The sequence below is a fragment of the Platichthys flesus genome, chromosome 17 (genome assembly GCF_949316205.1).
Source record: "Platichthys flesus chromosome 17, fPlaFle2.1, whole genome shotgun sequence".
Classification (NCBI taxonomy): Eukaryota; Metazoa; Chordata; class Actinopteri; order Pleuronectiformes; family Pleuronectidae; genus Platichthys; species Platichthys flesus.
In genome coordinates this window covers 21,210,176-21,231,091 of record NC_084961.1, presented here as the reverse complement: position 1 = coordinate 21,231,091, position 20,916 = coordinate 21,210,176, and the positions used below count along the sequence as shown (strand labels likewise).

At 40.1% G+C, this 20,916-nt stretch overlaps 2 protein-coding genes and 1 long non-coding RNA gene across 8 annotated transcripts in view; all 3 read left to right on the top strand.

Annotated features, from left to right (window-relative positions):
- Positions 1-795: 795 nt before the first annotated feature.
- Positions 796-7,383, top strand: ssr2 (signal sequence receptor, beta). The gene is made up of 6 exons (XM_062409753.1): positions 796-912; positions 1,380-1,540; positions 2,065-2,163; positions 3,164-3,272; positions 3,359-3,436; positions 6,860-7,383. Exons 2-6 carry the CDS (start codon positions 1,389-1,391, stop codon positions 6,968-6,970), a joined length of 549 nt encoding a protein of 182 aa, XP_062265737.1. The 5' UTR covers positions 796-912; positions 1,380-1,388; the 3' UTR covers positions 6,971-7,383.
- A 3,371-nt stretch (positions 7,384-10,754) lies between these two features.
- The window catches only part of si:dkey-240h12.4 (death-associated protein kinase 2), a 50,519-nt gene continuing 40,357 nt past the window's right edge, over positions 10,755-20,916 (top strand). For 5 of the 6 annotated variants that reach the window (XR_009924482.1, XM_062410417.1, XM_062410419.1 and 2 more), the window contains exon 1: positions 10,755-10,887. The gene's annotated coding sequence lies outside the window, so the exon portion shown is untranslated. Of the gene's footprint in view, positions 10,892-20,916 lie in introns of all 6 variants that reach the window. The other variant, XM_062410416.1, reaches the window with a different exon arrangement.
- LOC133972740 (uncharacterized) lies at positions 16,714-18,433 on the top strand. Its single transcript, XR_009924475.1, has 3 exons — positions 16,714-17,148; positions 17,362-17,481; positions 18,199-18,433. It is a non-coding gene; the product is annotated as an uncharacterized LOC133972740 (long non-coding RNA).

Genomic DNA, 20,916 nt, shown 5'->3' with positions numbered 1-20,916 from the left:
CTAGGCAAGCTTCACTCCTGGCGCAGAGTCTGTGTGTGTCGGAGCTGAGCTACACACTGTAAAGTAAACAATATACTATTGCGCCCCACAATTTACATATTCTTAATAATCATCTGAATAGGATATGAGACAAGAACCAGAGATGAAAACATCTCAGCATAAATCAAACAAAAAAGGTACGTAAAAACATCTGGCCTTACCAGAGATCAATTGAATTAAGAATACATGACTTTATAATAAAATAATGATTATTAATTAAATTACATAAAATTGCTCTGTTTGGTGACCCTTTTTCATAAAAAGTGCAAATTAATCAAAATTCTATAATCAATTGATTGAAATGAGTGATATTCACATCAGTTTTATTGATGTGGCATTTAGTTGAGACTGCAACTATTGATCTACTTACATTTTCAACTAAATCTATTTTGTTGTTATTTCCTGTGAATAAGTAATGATTGAACGTTCCCTCTGAATAAACCTCTCTTAAGATGTATTCTATTTTAGACAGGAAACTATTATTAATGTGGCACCGTGCATTTTGAGCGTATCTTTTGTTATAAATAAAAACAATAATATTTACGCAGAGAGTAAGTGGAGTCAGATTTTCTCGGCCTAGTGGATCTCCTTTCCTAACCCCGTTCGGCTTCTACTTTACATATCCCCCCCCCGTGAGATATTCTATTTGGGTAAATGCAAAGTGGTTAGGAAAGGAGATTATTAGGACTTCCCGAACGCAGCCATATTCAACTGTCAAATGATAATTAGCTTCTCCCAAGCACAAGGGGCGCTATATCAGGCGACGGCTTCCGTCCAGTTTTGTCGGTACACGTCATCTAACAGCAGTTCATAGTGTCTGGGCATGCGCATTAAGTTCTTTTCCTCATCTACGGTTCGGAAGACAAGCGAACGGTAAGTAATTGTTTCTCCTTCTTTCACGTACACACACGGTACTCATATGTAAATTTACTGTTTTAGTCCCAAACAGCTTAGCACTGACTGTAGATAAAGATGGAGAGGGCCATGGTTTAGTTCCATTCGGTTGCTGAAAGTTAACAGATGCTCTGATCTGGTCCACGTAAGCGTCGGTAGCAGTCAGTTGAGCACAGCAAAAATGTAAACGTTTCTTCCCCACCATTTCATGAATGTTCTTACCTTTTAACCTTTGAGTTAAAGCCAGCTATCGACTAATTTCCCCCTTCTCGGCGAAGAAAACATTTTCAACTCTTGTTTCTACACATAAATGCTTTTCTAAACATTGTCTTTTGATTGTTGGGTTGATGTAATGTAGTCTTAGTCAGGGTTAATCCAAGTGTGTTAGAATCGAGTCTTTTTCTTTTTTAATGTCTTCCAAACCAATTTTTTTTTCTTCTTTTTAGGTAAGGAAGATGCTGCACCTGATTGTGGTCCTGGCCCTGGTCAGTCTGGTCTCAAGTGAAGAGGGGGCCCGTTTGCTTGCCTCTAAATCCCTGCTGAACCGATATGCTGTGGAGGGCCGTGATCTCACCCTACAGTACAACATCTACAATGTTGGCTCCAGGTCAGGACTCTTCCAAACATACATTTGAGATTATTCAAACTTGTTCTATTTATACATTTCAGAGCAAACTGGACATAATATAATTTACGTATGTAATTGTATGTATCACATGCATATATCACATTACAATTTGATGTCAGTGATAAAATTCACAATTTGAAAATGCTGATCAATCATAAACATGGCAGTAAAGATAAAACAAATTCAGCAAACTATGGTGAAACACATCCTTAATTTCTTGAGCTGTTTGAAGATTATAATTAGGTTCAACACCATGTATTATTAAAATTAATCTCCTATCTTTAGTTTTAGTGTGGTTAATAGGTTTGTAAGATAAGTGTTTTCTGCGAAAAAGGGGGTCTTAACAGTGACAGGCAATAAAGAAATTGTTTTTGATAAACATTATGTATAATTGTGCTTGTAAATTTGTGTCTTGTAGTGTAAAGAGTGTCTAGTGGACTAGTAAGAAGTGCTGTAGTCTGAATAATTGTAGTCTGTTTAACCAGTCTTGACTATCTCTACAGTGTTGCTCTGGAGGTGGAGCTTTCAGACGATTCTTTTCCCCCTGAAGACTTTGGAATTGTTTCAGGAATGTTGAATGTCAAATGGGACAGGATTGCACCGTATCCTTTTAACTTAAATGTAATCTTTTCTGTCCCCTTCTGGCGGCTGTAGCTCAGTGGGTAGAGGGTGTCGTCACTTAACCAGAAGATCAGCTGTTCGTTCCCATTCCCTATGCTGAATTGTGTACTTAATCCCAAGCCCCTGAAAGCAGTGCTGTTCTCATAGATGTACTGCGAGAATGGCAAATAATTGTACTGCAAGAACTTTGAGTGGTCATCAACTAGAAAAGCACTTTATAAATACAGACCATTTACCATGCTTACACAGCAGTGGTTTTTTGTGCTATAAGACGATCTACTTAGTGGTAGTTTAAAAAAGTAACATTCCCAGACAGCTCATCAAACTGACCTCTGTATTTAAATTTACTATCACTGACTTTCATCCTGGACCGATTTCCTCCACTTTCAAACCTTTGGTAAGCCCTGTTGAAATTGAGCATGAGCATGTTTATCACAGACCGCTTAAGCTACCAAACAATAAAACTGAGACGGTTATAATAGAAGGTTAACTAATAGTGTTAAAAAGTACAGTTTTCTGGAGCAGAGATCAGTGCATAAGCAGCCTGTACAAGTTAAGGCCTCTATTTAAATACAGCTGAGAAAAACCTTAGAGCAAGTCTGATTAGATAAATAGAAAAAATGGACTGTATTTATATAGCGTTTTTCTAGTCTTGATAACAACTCAAAGCACTTAACTGTTCAGTTTTTCATTCACCCATTGACAAACACATTCATACAGTGCATCTATTAGCAGGACTTATTTTGTCGAATAGGGGTAATTAGGGGTTCAGCTTCTTGCCTAAAGTCACTTCGGCATGCAGATGGGGATGGGGAAGACTCGGACCGAGCTGCCAACCTTCGGGTTGGACGACGACCACTCTACCCCTCAGCCACAGCTGACCCCTCAGCCACAATATGGGTTATACTTTTTATTGATTTCTAGTATGATAGCTTGACTCATTATCTTATTCAAGTTTAACCTTAACCATAGACCTGTCAGAGCCAGCAATGTCTCTCACACAGTGGTGTTGCGCCCGCTGAAGGCTGGTTACTTTAATTTCACCTCTGCGTCTGTTAGCTACCTGGCCCAGGAGGGAGGACAAGTCGTGGTAAAATCAGTTTATTATCATCATGGATCACAGTCGTTCTTGGTAAAGTGAAATGAAGGAAGCTGAATTGTTTATCCATCCACCAGGTTGGCTTCACTAGTGCCCCAGGCCAGGGAGGCATCCTGGCTCAGAGGGAGTTTGACCGCCGCTTCTCTCCTCATTATGTAAGTATGGCATTATAAAAGGTTTTTGCCTTTGTCAGGTTTTTGAGTGGACTCAATTGTGGTGATCCACGTTGAAGCAAAAATCTGAAACTCAGTCCCAAACTTTTCTGCTTTAAACATGACCATTAACTGATCAATATTTAAAGGTAAAATGATGATGTGATCTACTATATTAATCCCTTTAAATGGGAAACTGAATGTCACTTTAGAGATGGGACAGGCAAGAGAAAATCCTACACGTCTCAAGGCAGTGCGAGAAGATAAGTGGAAAGCACATCATCTAGGTACCCATCTATTTGACGTATTATAAATATCAACAATCCTCAGTAAAAACATCTTCCTAATTAAAATATCATCAGTGACAGTCAATGATAATGCTCATCAAAAACTAACTGCAGCTGGTACAAAGCACTATCTAAATCTCTCAATGAGCACGCCAGCATAACAAGTACGGCATAATAAATGTCACTAAAAGAGCTCTCCAGCTCACTAAAAACATATTGGTACATTTGATGGACTCGATGTAGGATAACACTCATGAGCAACCAACCTGTTCTTTTCTCCATGTCTAACCAGTAATGGATCCTGCCTTCTTTATTGGGTTTATTGATTTGGTTTATGTCCGGAGTTCAAACCCAGTCACCAAGAAACATCATAAAAAACATTATTTGCTTAAAGAGAGAGTTCACTCAAAAACGAAAATTCAAGGATTCACATTATCTACTCACCACTATACCAATGGGGTCTGGAGTTTCTTCAGAGTTTAGATAGATGGATAGATAGATAGATAGATAGATGGATAGATTACTTTATTCATCCCCGAAGGGAAATTAAGTAGTCATAGCAGTCGGTACATTTGAATACAATAAAATACAATACAATAGAATAAAATATTGCAGTAGAAAGAATAAGAACAGAAACACAAGATAAATAGGTAGATAAGGTGCAGTGGCAGATGATGGTAATAGTACTGATGATATGATGGTAAATGTTATTGTTAGACAGTATATAAAAAATAGTACAGTATATATACTATGTAATGTATATTTATATATGATAGTAATTATACCAATATAATAGCAGTATATAGTAATAATAGCAGCAACAGTATATATAATAATAGAAAAATATAATAATAGTAATAATAACATGTACACATGTATAAATATGTGTATATAGACTTATATATACAAAGAATATACAAAGAGTATGATATAATATATGATATATAGTATGGGTATAAATGTATAAGTATTTGGCGATACAATAGATAATATAATATACTATGAGTGTGAGAATATGTAAACAGAGTGTGCAAAAGACAATATTGTTGTATAAAATGATGAATTGAGACAGGTATATTTAGTGCAGTTCTGTGATGGTGGCTCCGACAGAGGTAGATGCGTTGTACAGTCTTATTGCGGTTGGGAGGAACGACTTCCTGTATCGTTCCTTAGAGCAGCGGGGTTGAATGAGTCTGTGGCTGAAGCTGCTCCTTAGCTTGTCCAGTGTTTTGTGGAGGGGGTGAGACGGATTGTCCATGATTGCCAGCAGTTTTGCCAGCATCCTGTCCTCCACCACCTCCTCCAGGGTGACAAGCTTAGAGCCGACCACAGACTCTGCCTTCCTAATCAGTTTTTTCAGTTTGTTGGCGTCCTTAGCCTTGATGCCCGCACCCCAGGACACCACAGCAAAGAAGATGGTGCTCGCCACAACAGACTTATAAAACATCTGCAGCATCTTGTTGCAGATGTTGAAGGACCTGAGCCTCCTCAGGAAATAAAGCCGGCTCAGGCCCTTCTTGTAGACGGCCTCTGTGTTGGTGGACCAGTCCACTCTGTGTTGGTGGACCAGTCCAGTTTCACAGATGAAGAACCCAGCAGGATAATTTCTGGTCAGAGAGATTCACAACAAAAATAAATCTCTGTTCAGGCGAGGGATTGTGCAGCATGCAGAGACAGGACGTAATGTATAAATTCTGCTGCGGGGATCACATATTTTTTAAACTGATCGATTCTAGTGTCTCCTTCATGTGTGGGCACCACTTAATTTATTTATTCTTTCTAAGTTTGCCATCTCATGCGTTCTTCAGTGACATGCCCACTCACTCATGGTGAATATCGGGAGGATTTCCTGTTGTTTTCTTTCATGGGATCATTGGACATTGTCCAAGTTTTTACAGGCAGGAGAAACTCTGGAGAATGTCTGAAGGCTCTCACTAGGAAATGTTTATTCTCATATAAAGCCCATCCACAGCTCAGATTTTCCAGAGTATGGTACATGTCTGACAGCTGCTGTACAGAGCAGCTGTAGGTCTGTCTGTTAACAACTGTTTGCTTGTTGTGTTAACATGCAAAGTGAAAGTGTGCGCAGTGACACTGCTAATGGTCAGTCTGATTGTGATGGAGAGAGCTCCACTCCGCGAACGGGAGGGTGAATGTGCGGCGCAACTAATGCTTTGACGTCCGCATCTCTTTAATGGCGGAGCAGTAAAAAAAGTAATTCTTTCTCCGGAGCCAGGGGCCCTAACAAGCGGCTCTTCAGCCCCTCTGCAGCAGTTCCCTGTACAGTGTACATATGTTGAACGGTAACGTTAGGGAACGACAAGTTAATTTGTCACGGCTCCTGGTTTTATCATGCTGGCCTGATACAATGCTGATTTGACAAATTAACGTGACGTTCCCTCATGTTACGCTTGTTAGTTTTTGCGCACTTCGAAACATTACACCCCAGTCACTTGAATGTGTTCTTGCCCTATTGCATGTATTCTCGTTTAAGACGTTGATCAAGCTTTCAATTTGGCTGCAAGAACGTAGCTCAGTTCATTGTCAAAATTAAACTCAATTAATAATTAAGAAAAAAAATCAGAAAACGCTATACATAAAAAATAACCTATACTTTCACTTATGTGGGCCTGTAGGCTAATATTAATATGAATGCCATTTGTTAAGTGTCCAAAAAGCTGGGCATGAACAAGCTGGTAAAAAAGGGAACCTTACAGATATTTTATTTATATCAGATAAACCAGTATCGTATTTGTGGTATAGTATCGTATTTGTGGTATCGTATCGGGTATCGTGATATTTTGGCAGGTATAGTATTAAAGTCATAATTTTGGTATCGTGACAACACTACTTGCTACAACTCTTTACTTTTCAATGCTGTGCAGTAAAGAAACGTCCTTGATTACAATGGGTCCACTCTAAATGGGTGTAAGTGCAGACAGTGTGGTGTAGAATTGATATACAACCACTGTTTCACCCGATCGTTCGTAATGCTTCAATATCTTATTTTTTTATACCTAGGAATGATAAATGCAGATTGATTTAATATAGCACCTCTGATATTCATTAGGACAATACTTTTTCCCCCTTTTTGGACTGTCCCTTGAATCCTCACTTCCCCTTTTTTGACCCTTTCTAGCTGGACTGGGCTGCATTTGGTGTAATGACTCTGCCCTCCATCGGCATTCCGCTGCTCCTATGGTACTCCAGCAAAAGAAAGTACGACTCACCAAAAGCCAAGAAGAACTGAAAAGGCAGTGCTGGGGACGGGGTGGAAATGGAAGTCAAAGGGTTTATGGGGCACAGAATCTCAGAATAACTTAACCCATATTGGGGGTGAAAGTTGTAAGACAAGTACAGTGACCATGAAACATGATTTAATTAAAGAAACGGTGTGAGAATGAACTTGGGATCTGGTGAAATGTTTCAGTTACCATACGATGGACATGTACATAAACATTCTGTACTCATCTACAGCTAATGGTATGAGCTCAATCAACTGCTTGTAATTAATTTGAAGTGCATTGGGTTCACCTGTAATATTTTTTTTTTTACAGTTTTGTAATTGTGTATGTAAGGAACTCAATTCAGGTTTCGGATTCATAACCAATTCTTGAACTGTAAAATAATGAATAAAAACAAACTTTTGTTTTTTTAAAGCTGTCTGATTTCAGACTTAGTTTTTGCAACATTTTATATTTGACGGATGATTAAACTACTTTTACCAAACAAGAAAGCATTCTGTTTGCAAAGAATTGTCATATAGAACTAAAATGTATTGTTTTATTTGTCAGTGGGAAGAAGAAATGAAATGTCTTAAATAGTGAAAGTAAAAGATGCTTTGCAATTCAATCACACCGATGATATCCACTGCCAGACGCATAATCATTCTTTCATTTGAATTCATGTAAATAAAAAAGAAAACAACCGCTAACCTTTACCATATTAAGCAATAGAAATAAGAGAGCAACATATTTTTATAGATAAGTGGAATCAGTTTTCTGTTTATTGTGACGTCAACAGTTAGTCCGTGGACATAGTTGGACTTTCCTCTACGCCCTTTGTTTGGTTACGGTAGCATTCGGCTACTGGGTCACGCCCCAGGTCAAATACCCCACCAGACTAGAGACAAAACAGACAGTAAAGGGTGCATCAGGTGCTGATTTCCATTACTGCTCCAAGATTCACACAAACTTACTTACTGTTTGGCAATTAGTCATCAAAGTAAAAGCATATGATTGTTTTGTTGCTACAATGCTTTGAATTGAAATGAATTGCTGTTCTTATATTTAGAAAAGTTGTGAATTTTGGTCTGAAAATGTTATGTACGTGAAAATAACAGCAGTTAAGTAAATCATTCAAAGTTATATAGAGTGATATATAAACCATACACGTAAATATGTATAAAACATTTTAATATACATTGCTCATTGTTCATTGGTGATCCAAGTTGTGTGACTTGTATCACAGCAACTCACGTTACCCAATACTGTGTATGGCCCCCACGTGCCTGTATGCACAACAACAACGTCTGGGCATGCTCCTGATGAGTTGTCGGATGGCATCCTGGGGGATCTCCTCCCAAACCTGGATCAGGGCATCAGGGACCTCCTGTACCTGTGGTGGTACTTGGTGGCGTCAGATGCACCAATACATAATGTCCCATAGATTCTCAATTGGATTTATGTCAGGGGAACGAGAGGGCCATTCAGTGGCATAAATGCCTTCGAAATCAAGGAACTGCTGACACCCTCTGGTCACATGAGGCTCTGCATTGTCCTGCACCAGCTGGAACCCGCCGGGGCCCACTACAGCAATCTCTGAGGATTTCCTCCCGGAACCTAACAGCAGTCAAGGTACCATTGGCTATGACATGGAGGTCTTTGCGACCCTCCAAGGTTATGCCTCCCCAGACCATCACTGACCCACCGACAAACCAGTTGTTACAAGTTACAAGCAGCATAACGTTCACCACACCTTCTCCAGACTTTCACGCTTGTCACATGTGCTTAGTGTAAACCGGCTTTCATCAGTGAAGAGAAAGGGGTGCCAAAGGCAGACCTGCCAATTCTGGTGTCCTGTGGCAAATGCCAATCGAGCTGCACGGTGCTGGGCTGTGAGTACAGGTCCCACTAGTGGTCGTTGGGCCCTCATGCAACCCTGATGGAGACTGTTTGGTCAGAAACATGCACACCAGTAAATGGTAAATTGTTAAAATGGTTTGTATTTATATAGCGCTTTTCTAGTCTTGATGAACACTCAAAGATAGATAGATAGATGGATAGATGGATACTTTATTAATCCCGAGGGAAATTCAGATCATCCAGTAGCTTGTACACTTAACACATCACTGACATATATACATAAATCACATACATCACATATATCACATATGGAGAGCATATATACAGATACAGGTATGGAATGCAATGATGTGATTGTGTCAGTGTCAAGTATTAAGTGATTTTGTGCTGGAGTGGATAGTACAGCAAAATATAAACTGTATTTGTATTATAAAACAGCAGAAATATATATATATATATATAAAAATATATAAGAATATCAATCAATCAATCAATCAATCAAATTTTACCTGTATAGCTCATATTCACAAGTTACAATTCTTCTCATGGGCTATAACAGGGCGTGACACCCTCTGTCCTTAACCCTCAACAAGAGTAAGGAAAAACTACGAAAAAAACCCTTTAACAGGGTAAAAATACATAGAAACCTCAGAGAGAGCCACATGTGAGGGATCCCTCTCCCAGGACGGACAGAAGTGCAATAGGTGCCACGAATATGGTCGACTCATGCCGGGAAGATCTCTCCCCCCCACTCTCCCTCTGTGTGGCGTTATGAAGCCGAATGGCTCTGGGGACAAAGGACCTCCTCAGCCTTTCCGATGAGCATGACGATGACAGGAGTCTGCCACTGAAAACGCTCCTCTGACCTATGAGAGTTTTGTGAAGTGGGTGGTGCTCATTGTCCAAGATAGACCGCAACCTACTCAGGGTCCTGCTCTCTGCCACTGTATTTAGGCAGTCCAGTTCAGAGCCAACTACAGTTCCCGCCTTCCTCACCAGCCTTTCCAGTCGCCCTGCATCCCTCTTCTTTATACTGCCTCCCCAGCACACAACAGCATAAAAAATGCAAGGCTCTTTACATTACAGTTTGTCAATCACCCACATTCATACAGTCCATCTATAAGCAGCAATTTATTTGGTTCTCTGGCATGCCTGCAAATGCAGGAAGGCCAAAATATCACAAGGGGGTGCAACCATGTGAATTAGTGAGCTTTTCAGATTTAGATACCCAAATGACATCAAGTGATGGGAAATATTGAAATAGTCAAGAATTAGGTATATTAAAAAGCAAACACAAGCAAATAGTTCTTGGCGTCACAGAGAAGCCAGCATTTGTTTGTTTGTTAATCTGGGCTGCAATGATAAACTAAGTGTACAGCATAGAAGCTGTGAGGAATTCTGTTGGAAGATTTTCTCAATTCATAGTAAAAGGAACTGTAACTAGTTCATTTTTCACAATAATAAGAGCTTTTCTAATCATCTAAATTATCATGAGGCGTTTAAATGTTTTCTATCTTATCCCCTTTAGCATATAAACACCAGACCAGCTTTTTTGTTGAAAGGAAAGGAGGAAATGCCATCTCACAGTTTATTGTTACATTTAAAGTGATGCAACATTGTAGCTGCACCTGGGGAGATTACTTTAAATACATAAAAACAGGTCAGCTGTTTAATTCTTGCGACTGATCCGGTCTGGAACTGATGGATATCCTAACATTTATATTTCCGTATTCAAACCAGCCGCCCCTAAATTACTTGATCGGTGCACTCAGAAGTCGTGTTGAATAACACGTACAGTGATAGCCTGCTGGGAGTTATTTGGAATAAAAGGGACAACATTTAAAAAAAGTCATGTTTCAATGTCTCTAGGAAGTGCCACGAACGCCTCTACAGGTTGCTACTCGTTTTAACGGTAAATCGGAAGTGACATCAATCTGTCTATGTGGGTGTTTTCCGCATTTCAGAGTCGAAGTGAGTTCCCCCAGCAGCCTTTACACATCTGGACATTTTCCCGGAGCAGGAGCGGTTCACGTCTTTTGACAAGACGGTAGTTATGCGGACATCTGTCCGTTTCGGGGCAAGTGTGAGTACGTCACATTCCACATGCGACAAGTTAATGCGACCTCTGTGTGTGTTTGTTTCGATGGACTCTGTGCAAACAATATGTGTCGGTGCTTCCGTATTTATATTTTATGAAACACTGGAATTTCCAAGCATTCAGCCTGCACTGTGTCACTCTGTTAAACTGATGGATGTGACATAGCGCTGTGGACTACTTGTAGTGTCAAATGTGGAACAGATGATGCGAATCTAAAATACATTAAAAAAGATAAATCATATTAATGACTGAAACCAGTAGTACGCTAAGGTGCCCCGGGGTGATTTTTGTGGGAATTTTTCCATAAAATGATTTTGTGTTGTCGGCTAAAGGAACTGAGGCCAGTATTACACAGACTGACCAATGGTATTGAAACATCTTTGAACGAACACACTGTATAATATTTATCGTTCTATGTTAAAGCTATTTTGATGATTTTAATATATATATTATATATAACTTCATAGATGAGGATATTGCATTTGTCTCTGAATTTAAACAATTATGAGGAGCGTTTTTTGGCCTCCATCTCAGCGCATTTTCTTTTATTGATGAAATCATTGCTGTGGCCACCAAACAATCTGTCATTCTTCACCTCCACCTCACTAACACACACCTCAATGTCGATATCAGAGAGCTGTGTTTCTTCTCTTCATCACTTGATGCCATGATTCACCATGGAAACCCATTGGTCAGCAGGAAAATCTAACATTCATACAAGTCTGTTTTACAATAGATTTTACTGATCACCAAAAATTAACTTCATGGTTCATCCCCCAGACGCTGCTCAATTATAAAAAATCCCCTATGAGTCAGAGCAAAGCCTCATATTCTCCGACAGGGCTCTGCTGGCTCTTCCTGAGTCTAGGCCAAAGTCACTTTGACAGTGAGTTCCCTTGGAAGGAGTTCCCATCCGGTGCGTGGGATTCATACTAAAAGTGTATGTGCGCACAAAAGCCAGATATGGCATACGCAAAAGAAAATTTGGAATTATAAAACCATGCGCACGCACACCGGAACGCAACGTCACTTCATATATCACAGTCCAGCCGGCAACATTAGTATGTGGATCTGCCTCATACTCGTTTACACGCCCCTTTTCAACCATAAATGATCAATGCAAAGCACGTCATGAATATTAAATTATGCTGCTGACCAATGGGTTTCCACGGTGTCTCATGACAGAGTCACGGCATCAAGCAATGAGAAGAGGAAGACTTTGTTTACACTGCTTCTCACATTAGTTAGTGGTAGGATATTAATATATTATCACATTATATTTACAAACATCAAAATAACCATCTCATTTGTCTCAATGGTTGCATTTAATGGACAGGTATTTCAACAGTATCTGTGTAGACAACGATACTCTTGAAGCAGTTCAGTAGCGTTTCTCAATTAGGGCCACGTGGGGCACTGCCCCACCAGAGCCAGATGGCGCTGTTGGGCAGAAAGCTCAATACATCTGTACTTTGTGGCTAAATATATTTTATTTTATTTTATATGCACAGTAGCGTGAATGTGTGTGTGGATAAACTGGACATACAAGCATTATAGTCTTGTTTTTGAGTCAATTGCTTCGTGTGTGTTTCTGTCTGTGTGCTTGCTCTGTGAACTGAGCTTCTCTCTTGCCGTCCGTCTCTGCTCTGGGCGCAGCTGCCCAAGCTTAAGATCGTTGCCATGGAAACCCAATGAGCGTGAACCACACAGGCCGAAGTTAACATTGGGTGGGGGGGCGGAGCTGGGGCGCTTTCAGATGTGTCCCATGAAATCTGCCGAGCAACTCGACTCAAACAATGCGTAACGCTACTCCAACTCCGAGCCTGTTGCCTGCTCGGCTTCACCTGAGCTAACAGGCTAACAGGCTAATAGGCTAATCCTTGTGAACACTCCCCGAGTCTGTGGAGAGGTTTCACTCTCTCACATATCGGATGAATAATATGGTTTGATCTTCGGTTTGTTATCGTGTCAGAGAAGCTAGAGACGTCTGCGCTCCCGTTTCTGTGGTAAGACAAGATTAGTATTGTATTTCTGTGTTGGCAGTGATGAGCAGGTATCGGTGTCTCTGTACCTCACCTTTTACCTTAGCTCCGCTAGCCTGCAGGCAATATACCATCAGTAATGGCGATGCTAATGGAACAGTACAAAGTTATCGCCCTGACATGATCCGACATGATCCGGTCCAGCCAGCAGGGAAAAGCGTTGATGAGAATGAGTGTGTTTGGAATATAAGCTCCACCACATAAGATATCTAATGTTAACTAGGGCTACGTTGTAGCACTTGCAGGCCAGAGCATCCGCACGTTGAAGCCTGTAGAGGTCGGTGGAGAGAGCGATCGATGACCAAGCGCACGTCTCCGCGTTGCATGCGTTTTGCGCACTGCGGAAAGATAAACACTTCACTTCCTGCTTCCGTCATGTGATGTCGATCCTTGCCTGCTAATTGCTCACTACGGTCCACGCTATCAATTGCACAGCAAACTGAAAATTTTATGTAAATCGAATGATAGTTGAAAAACAAAGTTTACTTCCTGTTGCCAGGAGGTGGCGCCATCATTATTATTACGCACAGACCTGATCTGTTCAAGTAGGCGCTCTGATGTAGCATGAGCAATTTTGTGTCAATTGGACAATTTTACCACAACGTAATTTTCACACTGATCAGTAGGTGGCGCTATGACCCTAGCCCTAATATTCAGATATGGAGCTGTTCAGATCACGATTGTGATCAGAGGTCAGTAGTTTGGAGCCTGTTGGATAATGCAGAGTGGAATAACAAAGTACTTCCTGTTTCATGGATAATCAATAGGTGGCGCTATGACACTGAGGAAATATTGACACATAGTGCTGTTCAGGCTTGTACTCTAATCTTTTGACAGAAGTTTGGTAGTGATAGGACAATGCACAGTGGACTTATGAAAACATCGTCTCGTCTGGCGAAGGATGATCCTTCGCCAAACATCAATGTTTACATGGTTTGAGGAAATGTCACAACTCTGACCTTGATCCAATGACCTGACTAAGCTCATTTGAGCTGTATATTGTAAAGCAGCCAGGAGCAGTTCATCAAAATATAAAACATGTCACTTCCTGTAGCCACCAGGGGGCGCTGTGATTTCAAGTCATAATTTCTGTGTAGATGTCATCAGGCTGGGACTCTTGTCTTACATGTCTAGTTTGGACTCGATTGGACCATGTATGTCCGCGATACAGATGCTCGTGTTTAATCAAATTTTTACGCCACGCCACAGTCACACGGTGTGACGAAAAATAAATCCCTTAATCAGTTTTTATCTCAATCTTGTTGTGATGACACTCATCTGAATTTAAGTTGATCTGATGAAAGCTCTACGACAAGTACATCAAAATAAAAATGTGGAATATGTCTAAAATGGCCACTAAATTCAAAATGGCGGGCTTCCTGTTTGGTCTAGCATATCTATTCAAGAGACTTATTTGTTTGTTATGAACAGACACATGCCCAAATCGATTTTTGTACATGACGGCCATTCGTAGTGCCCGGGCTGCCCGTTAGAGGGCGCTAGTCAGTTATTTTGCCACGCCCATTCCTTAAAACCATTTGAATATCTTCAGGGGGGGGGGGGATTTTGCTAAACACATGTAGTTTGAGTGAGATAGAACCAATAACACTGAAGTTACAGCAATTTTGTGTTTCACGGCGAGTTGATGAAATTTGATGCCACGCCATTAATATTGCGTTTGATGAAAAGTTACAGTTAATTTATGCCTTCATTATCAATGTCTTGAGACCCATTTGATAAAGTTTGACATGGTTGAGGTCAATGGATGAGGAGAAATACATCCAAGTGTAAGACCTGCAAAAAAAAAGACATTTCCTGTTGCCACCAGGGGGCGCTGTGATTTCAAGTCATGATTTCTGTGTAGATGTCATCAGGCCGGGACTCTTGTCTTACAAGTCTAGTTTGGACTCGATTGGACCATGTATGTCCGCGATACAGATACTCGTGTTTTGATGGCGTTTAATCAAACTTTGACGCCACGCAACGGTCACACGGTGTGACGAAAAATAAATCCCTTAATCATGTTTTTCTCAAACTTGTTGTGATGACACTCATCTGAATTTGAAGTTGATCAGATGAAAGCTCTACGACAAGTACATCAAAGTAAAAATGTGGAATTTGGCTCAAATGGCCACTAAATTCAAAATGGCGGACTTCCTGTTGCTTTTTTCATAACGCTCCTTGAGACTTTTTTTTTATGACTGGTCACGATACACCTATGTCCCGATTTTGGTGAAGATCGATGAAGGGGAAACCTAGGGGCTGGTTCCAGGGGGCGCTGTCGAGCCATTTTGCCCCGCCCAAGTCAAATTACTCCAGAATACTAAAATACGTCTCTGCCTTGCGTGCATTTTAAGCTCTGCAGCAACAATAAACGCTTCACTTCCTGTAGCCAGCAGGTGGCGCTAGGATTTTAAGTCATGGTGTCTTTGTAGATGTCATCAGGTCGCGACTCTTGTCTTACATGTCTAGTTTGAAGTTGATTGGACCAAATATGTCCAAGATACAGACGCTCGTGTTTTGATGGCGTGTGATCAGACTTTGACTCCACGCTATGGTCAGAGTTTGGTGTTTTCCTATTTTGTAACAGGTAAAAATAGCAGTTAAATGTCAACAGTTGTCTTTATTGTCGTTCTATTATTTAATAAATGCAACAAACTATATTTTTTATATGTATTGTATGACTATATATATATATATATATATATATATATATATATATATAACTTTATAACCTGTGTTATCAAATATGTTGTGCGGCACCAGACAGCTTTAAATTGGGGGAAGAGTGGAGGAAATAGTAAAGGTTGCCTACCTAGGTTTAAGCCTCACCACGGTCACACGGATTGATGATAAGTTTAAATTTTGATAACTTTAGATCTTCATCTTGTTTTGTAGAGTCTCATCTAATTTTTAAGTTGATCTGATGAAAGCTCTCCGACTAGTACATAAAAATATAACACGTACCAAAAACAAGACATTTCCTGTTGCCACCAGGGGGTGCTGTGATTGTAAGTCACAATTTCTGCACCGATGTCTTCTGGTCGCGACTCTTGTCATATGTGTCTAGTTTGGACTCAATTGGACAATGAAATATGGAAGCTTGTGTTTTCATGGCGTTTCATCAAATTTTAACGCCACACCACGATCAGACGGTTTTGTAAAAACTAAATCCTTCAATAACTTTAGATCTCCATTTTGTTGTGATGACGATCGTCTAAATTTGAAGTTGATCTGATGAAAGCTGTACGACAAGTACATAAAAGAAAAAATATGGAATATGACCAAAATGGCCACTAAAGTCAAACTGGCGGGCTTCCTGTTGCGTTATTCATAATGCACTGATGGACTTTTTTGTGCATCTAGTCATGATACACAATAGTCTTTGTTTTTTTTGAGGATCGGTGAATGCTAAATGAGGGGCTTTTCCGTAGGTGGCGCTCTTGAGCCATTTTGCCACGCCCTTTTCAAAATACTCCAGAATACGTAAATTTACGCCGCCTTCAAATTTACTGCAAACTCAAAAAGCCAATTAGTTTAAGCGGAGAAAAATAATAATAACTAGGGCTACATTGTAGCACTAACGGGCCCGAGCACAGGCAATTCCAAGTCTGTTGTGGTCGGGGAAGAGAGAACGTTCGATGACCAAGCGCTCGTCTCCAAATTGCCTGCGTTTGCCCTGTGCGGCAAGGATGATCGCTCCACTTCTTCTGGCCAGCCGCTGGTGCTGAACTAGAGGTAAGTAACCTTCAAACTATACAACATAACCTATTGCTTTATCTATCATCATATGCTTATATGCCTCAAGTTTTTTGTAATATGTAATTGTTATAAAAGTTACCGTTTATTTATCACGACTCCACAGTCTTGTTTTGGATGTGACTTTATTTATTTTTTTAATAAGTTACTATCAATACGCTTCACGTGTACGTTTCATGTGATAGTAACTATGTTTCACCAATATTCTGATACAGGATGGTATATCCACCATTACTATTTTCACATTGTTTATTTAGTGTGTCATGGAGTTGTAGAGTGAATTAGACAGTATAGATAAGATTATAATGTCCACACATCAGTGTTGTAAACACTTCTCCAATTAATTATATAATTATGTTTTCACACTGAGGGAAGTGGAGAGACTTGATGTGGACTGTTATCAACAGCTCTGTGGGAGATCATCACCTTGAATATTACAGATGAGGTAGAAAGACATTTTATCTATGTGTACAATGTTGTATTTCTTTCTCACGTTTTATCAAAAGCGATTTAAAGTATGTGCATTTAACCATTAGGATACAAACCCAGACCCTAGTACATCGGTTCTAGCTGAAATATGTGGTGCTTCATAAAAAACACAAAACATTCATAACAGTACGCTTCTGCTCCTCATTAATGCTGCTCCTGATGTCCCCAGCAACAACATGGTGGAGATCTGCAGCTTCATGCTGGTCAACTGGAAGACAACTGATTAAGATTAAGATCCATTTATTCATCCCAAACACATGCACAGACATGCAAAGGCACACTCATGCAGGTAGGGAAATTTAATCTCTGCTTTTTACCCATCTGGTGCAGGACACACAGAGCAGTGAGCGACCATGTACGGCGCTCGGGGAGCAGATGTTGGGGGAGTGAGGTGCCTTGCTCATGGGCACTAGAGAGGTTAGGGAGACTCTTGGATTTTTGGACAGATCAATCCAGGTTCGACTTTTGTTGTCTCTCCATGGAGTCGAACCAAAGACGAACCAGAGACCTTCTCTGCCCATAGTCCAAGTTTCTGCCACTCGACCACCGCCTCTCCTCATGCATCATCAAACTAGTAATCTACAAATCACTCCATGCGTTGCTCCCTTAACTACAGATGGCCTGCGAATAACATGGAGTTTTACAGTGAATTAGACAGTTTAGGTATGATTTTAATCTCCACACATCAGTGTTGTAAACAGTTCTCAAATTCATTATAGAATTATGTTTTGACACTGAGAGAAGTGGAAAGACTTGATGTGGACTGTTATCAATAGCTCTGTGGGAGATTATCACCTTGAATATTACTGATGAGGTAGAAAGACATTTTATCTATTTGTACAATGTTGTATTTCTTTCAGTACTTTTATCAGAAGGGACTTAAAATATGTACATTTAACCATGAGGATACAAACCAAGACCACACTACAACGGTTCTATCTGAAATCTGTCGTGCTTTATACACAACACAAAACATTCTTTAACAGTGCGTTTTTTCTCTTCATAGATGAAGAACTGCAGCACCTGATGTCTTCAGCAGCAACATGGTGGAGATCTGATTTGATACACTTTAGATAGGAACCCAGTGTTTTATATTTCTGCTTTGCCATAAGAGACAGAACATGGTCATCACAGCTGTGTCCTTCAGGCTCGTCCGTCCCTAATAAAATGATAGGAAACATGAAAGTGATCGTCATTATTGTAGAGGAAGAGTTACATATGAACAAAGTGTGTATTCTTATTTTCTGTGGATATTCAACTATGTATTTGAATATGCTTTTGGATTAAAACGTGCACTACCATGACAATGAATGTTTAGTATGGAGCTATTTCACATTAAAAGTATTGCGTTATAATTTAATACATTATGTATTATGTGCAATACTTTGATTGTTTTTAAGTAATGAAAACAGGTCTGTACCTGGAGTCAGTGTTCAGTCTGGTTGGATTCAAGTTGTGTGTCAAGTTGGACCTTCTAGAGGAACATAAAACCAATACACAGATATGTAAAGTCATACATGGGCCAGGTTAACTAATTAACAGACTTTTACATGGTAAAAATAAAATATTAATTCAAAGTTAATCAGATCATAATCATTTCAGCTTAGGAAATAGGTAGTGCATATAAGCCTACAACTCTGTATGACACTGTCTGTTCTAGTAAAGTTACAAGGCTATGATTTACTCATATTTAACTTAAGAATTCAGTGAAGTATTTCTGAGATTAACGATTTAAATACTGAAGGTGGGAGACACGGTTATTTTGCACTGTAACACGTTACAACACTACTCTGAAGAAAGAGATTAACGATTTAAATACTGAAGGTGGGAGATACGGTTATTTTTCACTGTAACACGTTACAACACTACTCTGAAGAAAGAGCTTAACACTCAGGTTTCAGTTAGCTTAGCTAGCCCGCTAGCGAAGCTAGCTTACAAGCCGACACACAGTCTCCTGTCTCAGAGTCATCCTCATAAAGTATCGCTTATATCTGCTGGGTGGACCCGCTCATGTCGTTTCATGTCGGTGTTTGTCGGTAAAAACCCCAATCGAATCGAAGGACAGTTACTGCACCCATGCGAAGATATTGTTTAGCCTCGGGGCTAGCGCAGCTTTGCTAACAAGTTGCTAATCACTTCTAACACATCGAAATAAAATAGTTAACTTCACTTACCACAGAAGCGGGAGCGCAATCGCCGTTAACGTGTCCGTCAGATGAACAAGCGGAACATCAAACTGTGCTACTGATCCATGTATGAGTAAACTTTCACCACCACTCAGCTTGTATTAACTGAAGGATTCTCATGATGCGTTCACTTGCAGCTATGTTAAATTGCGTTTCGTTTGTCATGGCGAGTTGAAGAAGTCTGCTGCAAAGCCATGAATAATCCGCATGATGAAAACTCACAGCAATGTTATGCCTACATTATCAATATCTTGAGACCCATTTGACACAGTTTGACATGGTTTAGCAAAGTGAATGAGGAGAAATACATCCAAGTGTGAGACGTAACAAAACGAAAGCGGTCTCATGATGCGTTCATGGTAACTCCGTTAAAATGGATTTCGTTTGTCATGGTGAGCTGATGAACTTTGATGCCACGCCAATAATAATCCGCATGATGAAAATTCACAGTAATGTTATGCCTACATTATCAATATCTTGAGACCCATGTGACACAGTTTGACATGGTTTAGCAAAGTGAATGAGGAGAAATACATCCAAGTGTGAGACGTAACAAAACGAAAGCGGTCTCATGATGCGTTCATGGTAACTCTGTTAAAATGGATTTCGTTTGTCATGGTGAGCTGATGAACTTTGATGCCACGCCAATAATAATCCGCATGATGAAAATTCACAGTAATGTTATGCCTACATTATCAATATCTTGAGACCCATTTCACACAGTTTGACATGGTTTAGCAAAGTGGCTTGGGAGAAATACATCAAAGAGTAAGATGACCAAAACAAGAAATTTCCTAATGCCCCCAGGGGGCGCTGTCCTTTTAAGTCATGATTTCTAGGTAGATGTCTTCCGGTCGCGACTCTTGTCTTATATGTGTAGTTTGGAGTCGATTGGACAAAATATGTCTCTAAGTTACAGAAGCTCGCTTATATTGGCATTTAGTCGAACTTTGAGACCACACCACGGTCACACGGTATGATGAAAAGTTTAAATTTTGATAACTTTAGATCTTCATCTTGTAGCTCCGTTGGTGGCGCTGTTGAGCCATTTTGGCACGCCCACTTCCAAATACCCCAGAATACTTAAATTTTCACGACTTTCTAACTTACTGCAAACTTTTAAAACTTTTTGAGCATGTTAAAGCCCTCAAATTTCAATTTCAATAGGGCCTCCCACCGATTTCGATGCTCGGGCCCTAATAATCCTTTCAATTTCAATAGGGCCTCTCACCCTTCGGTGCTCGGGCCCTAATAATCATTTCAATTTCAATAGGGCCTTCCACCCATTTCGGTGCTCGGGCCCTAATAATCATTTCAATTTCAATAGGGCCTCCCACCGATTTCGGTGCTCGGGCCCTAATAATCATTTCATTTTCAATAGGCCCTCCGACCGATTTCGGTGCTCGTACAGCTTTCATCAGATCAAATTAAAATTTAGATGAGTTATATCACAACAAGATGGAGATAAAAAGTTATCAAAGAAACAACTTTCTGAGACACCGTCTGACCGTGGCGTGGCATTAAAGTGTGACGAAACG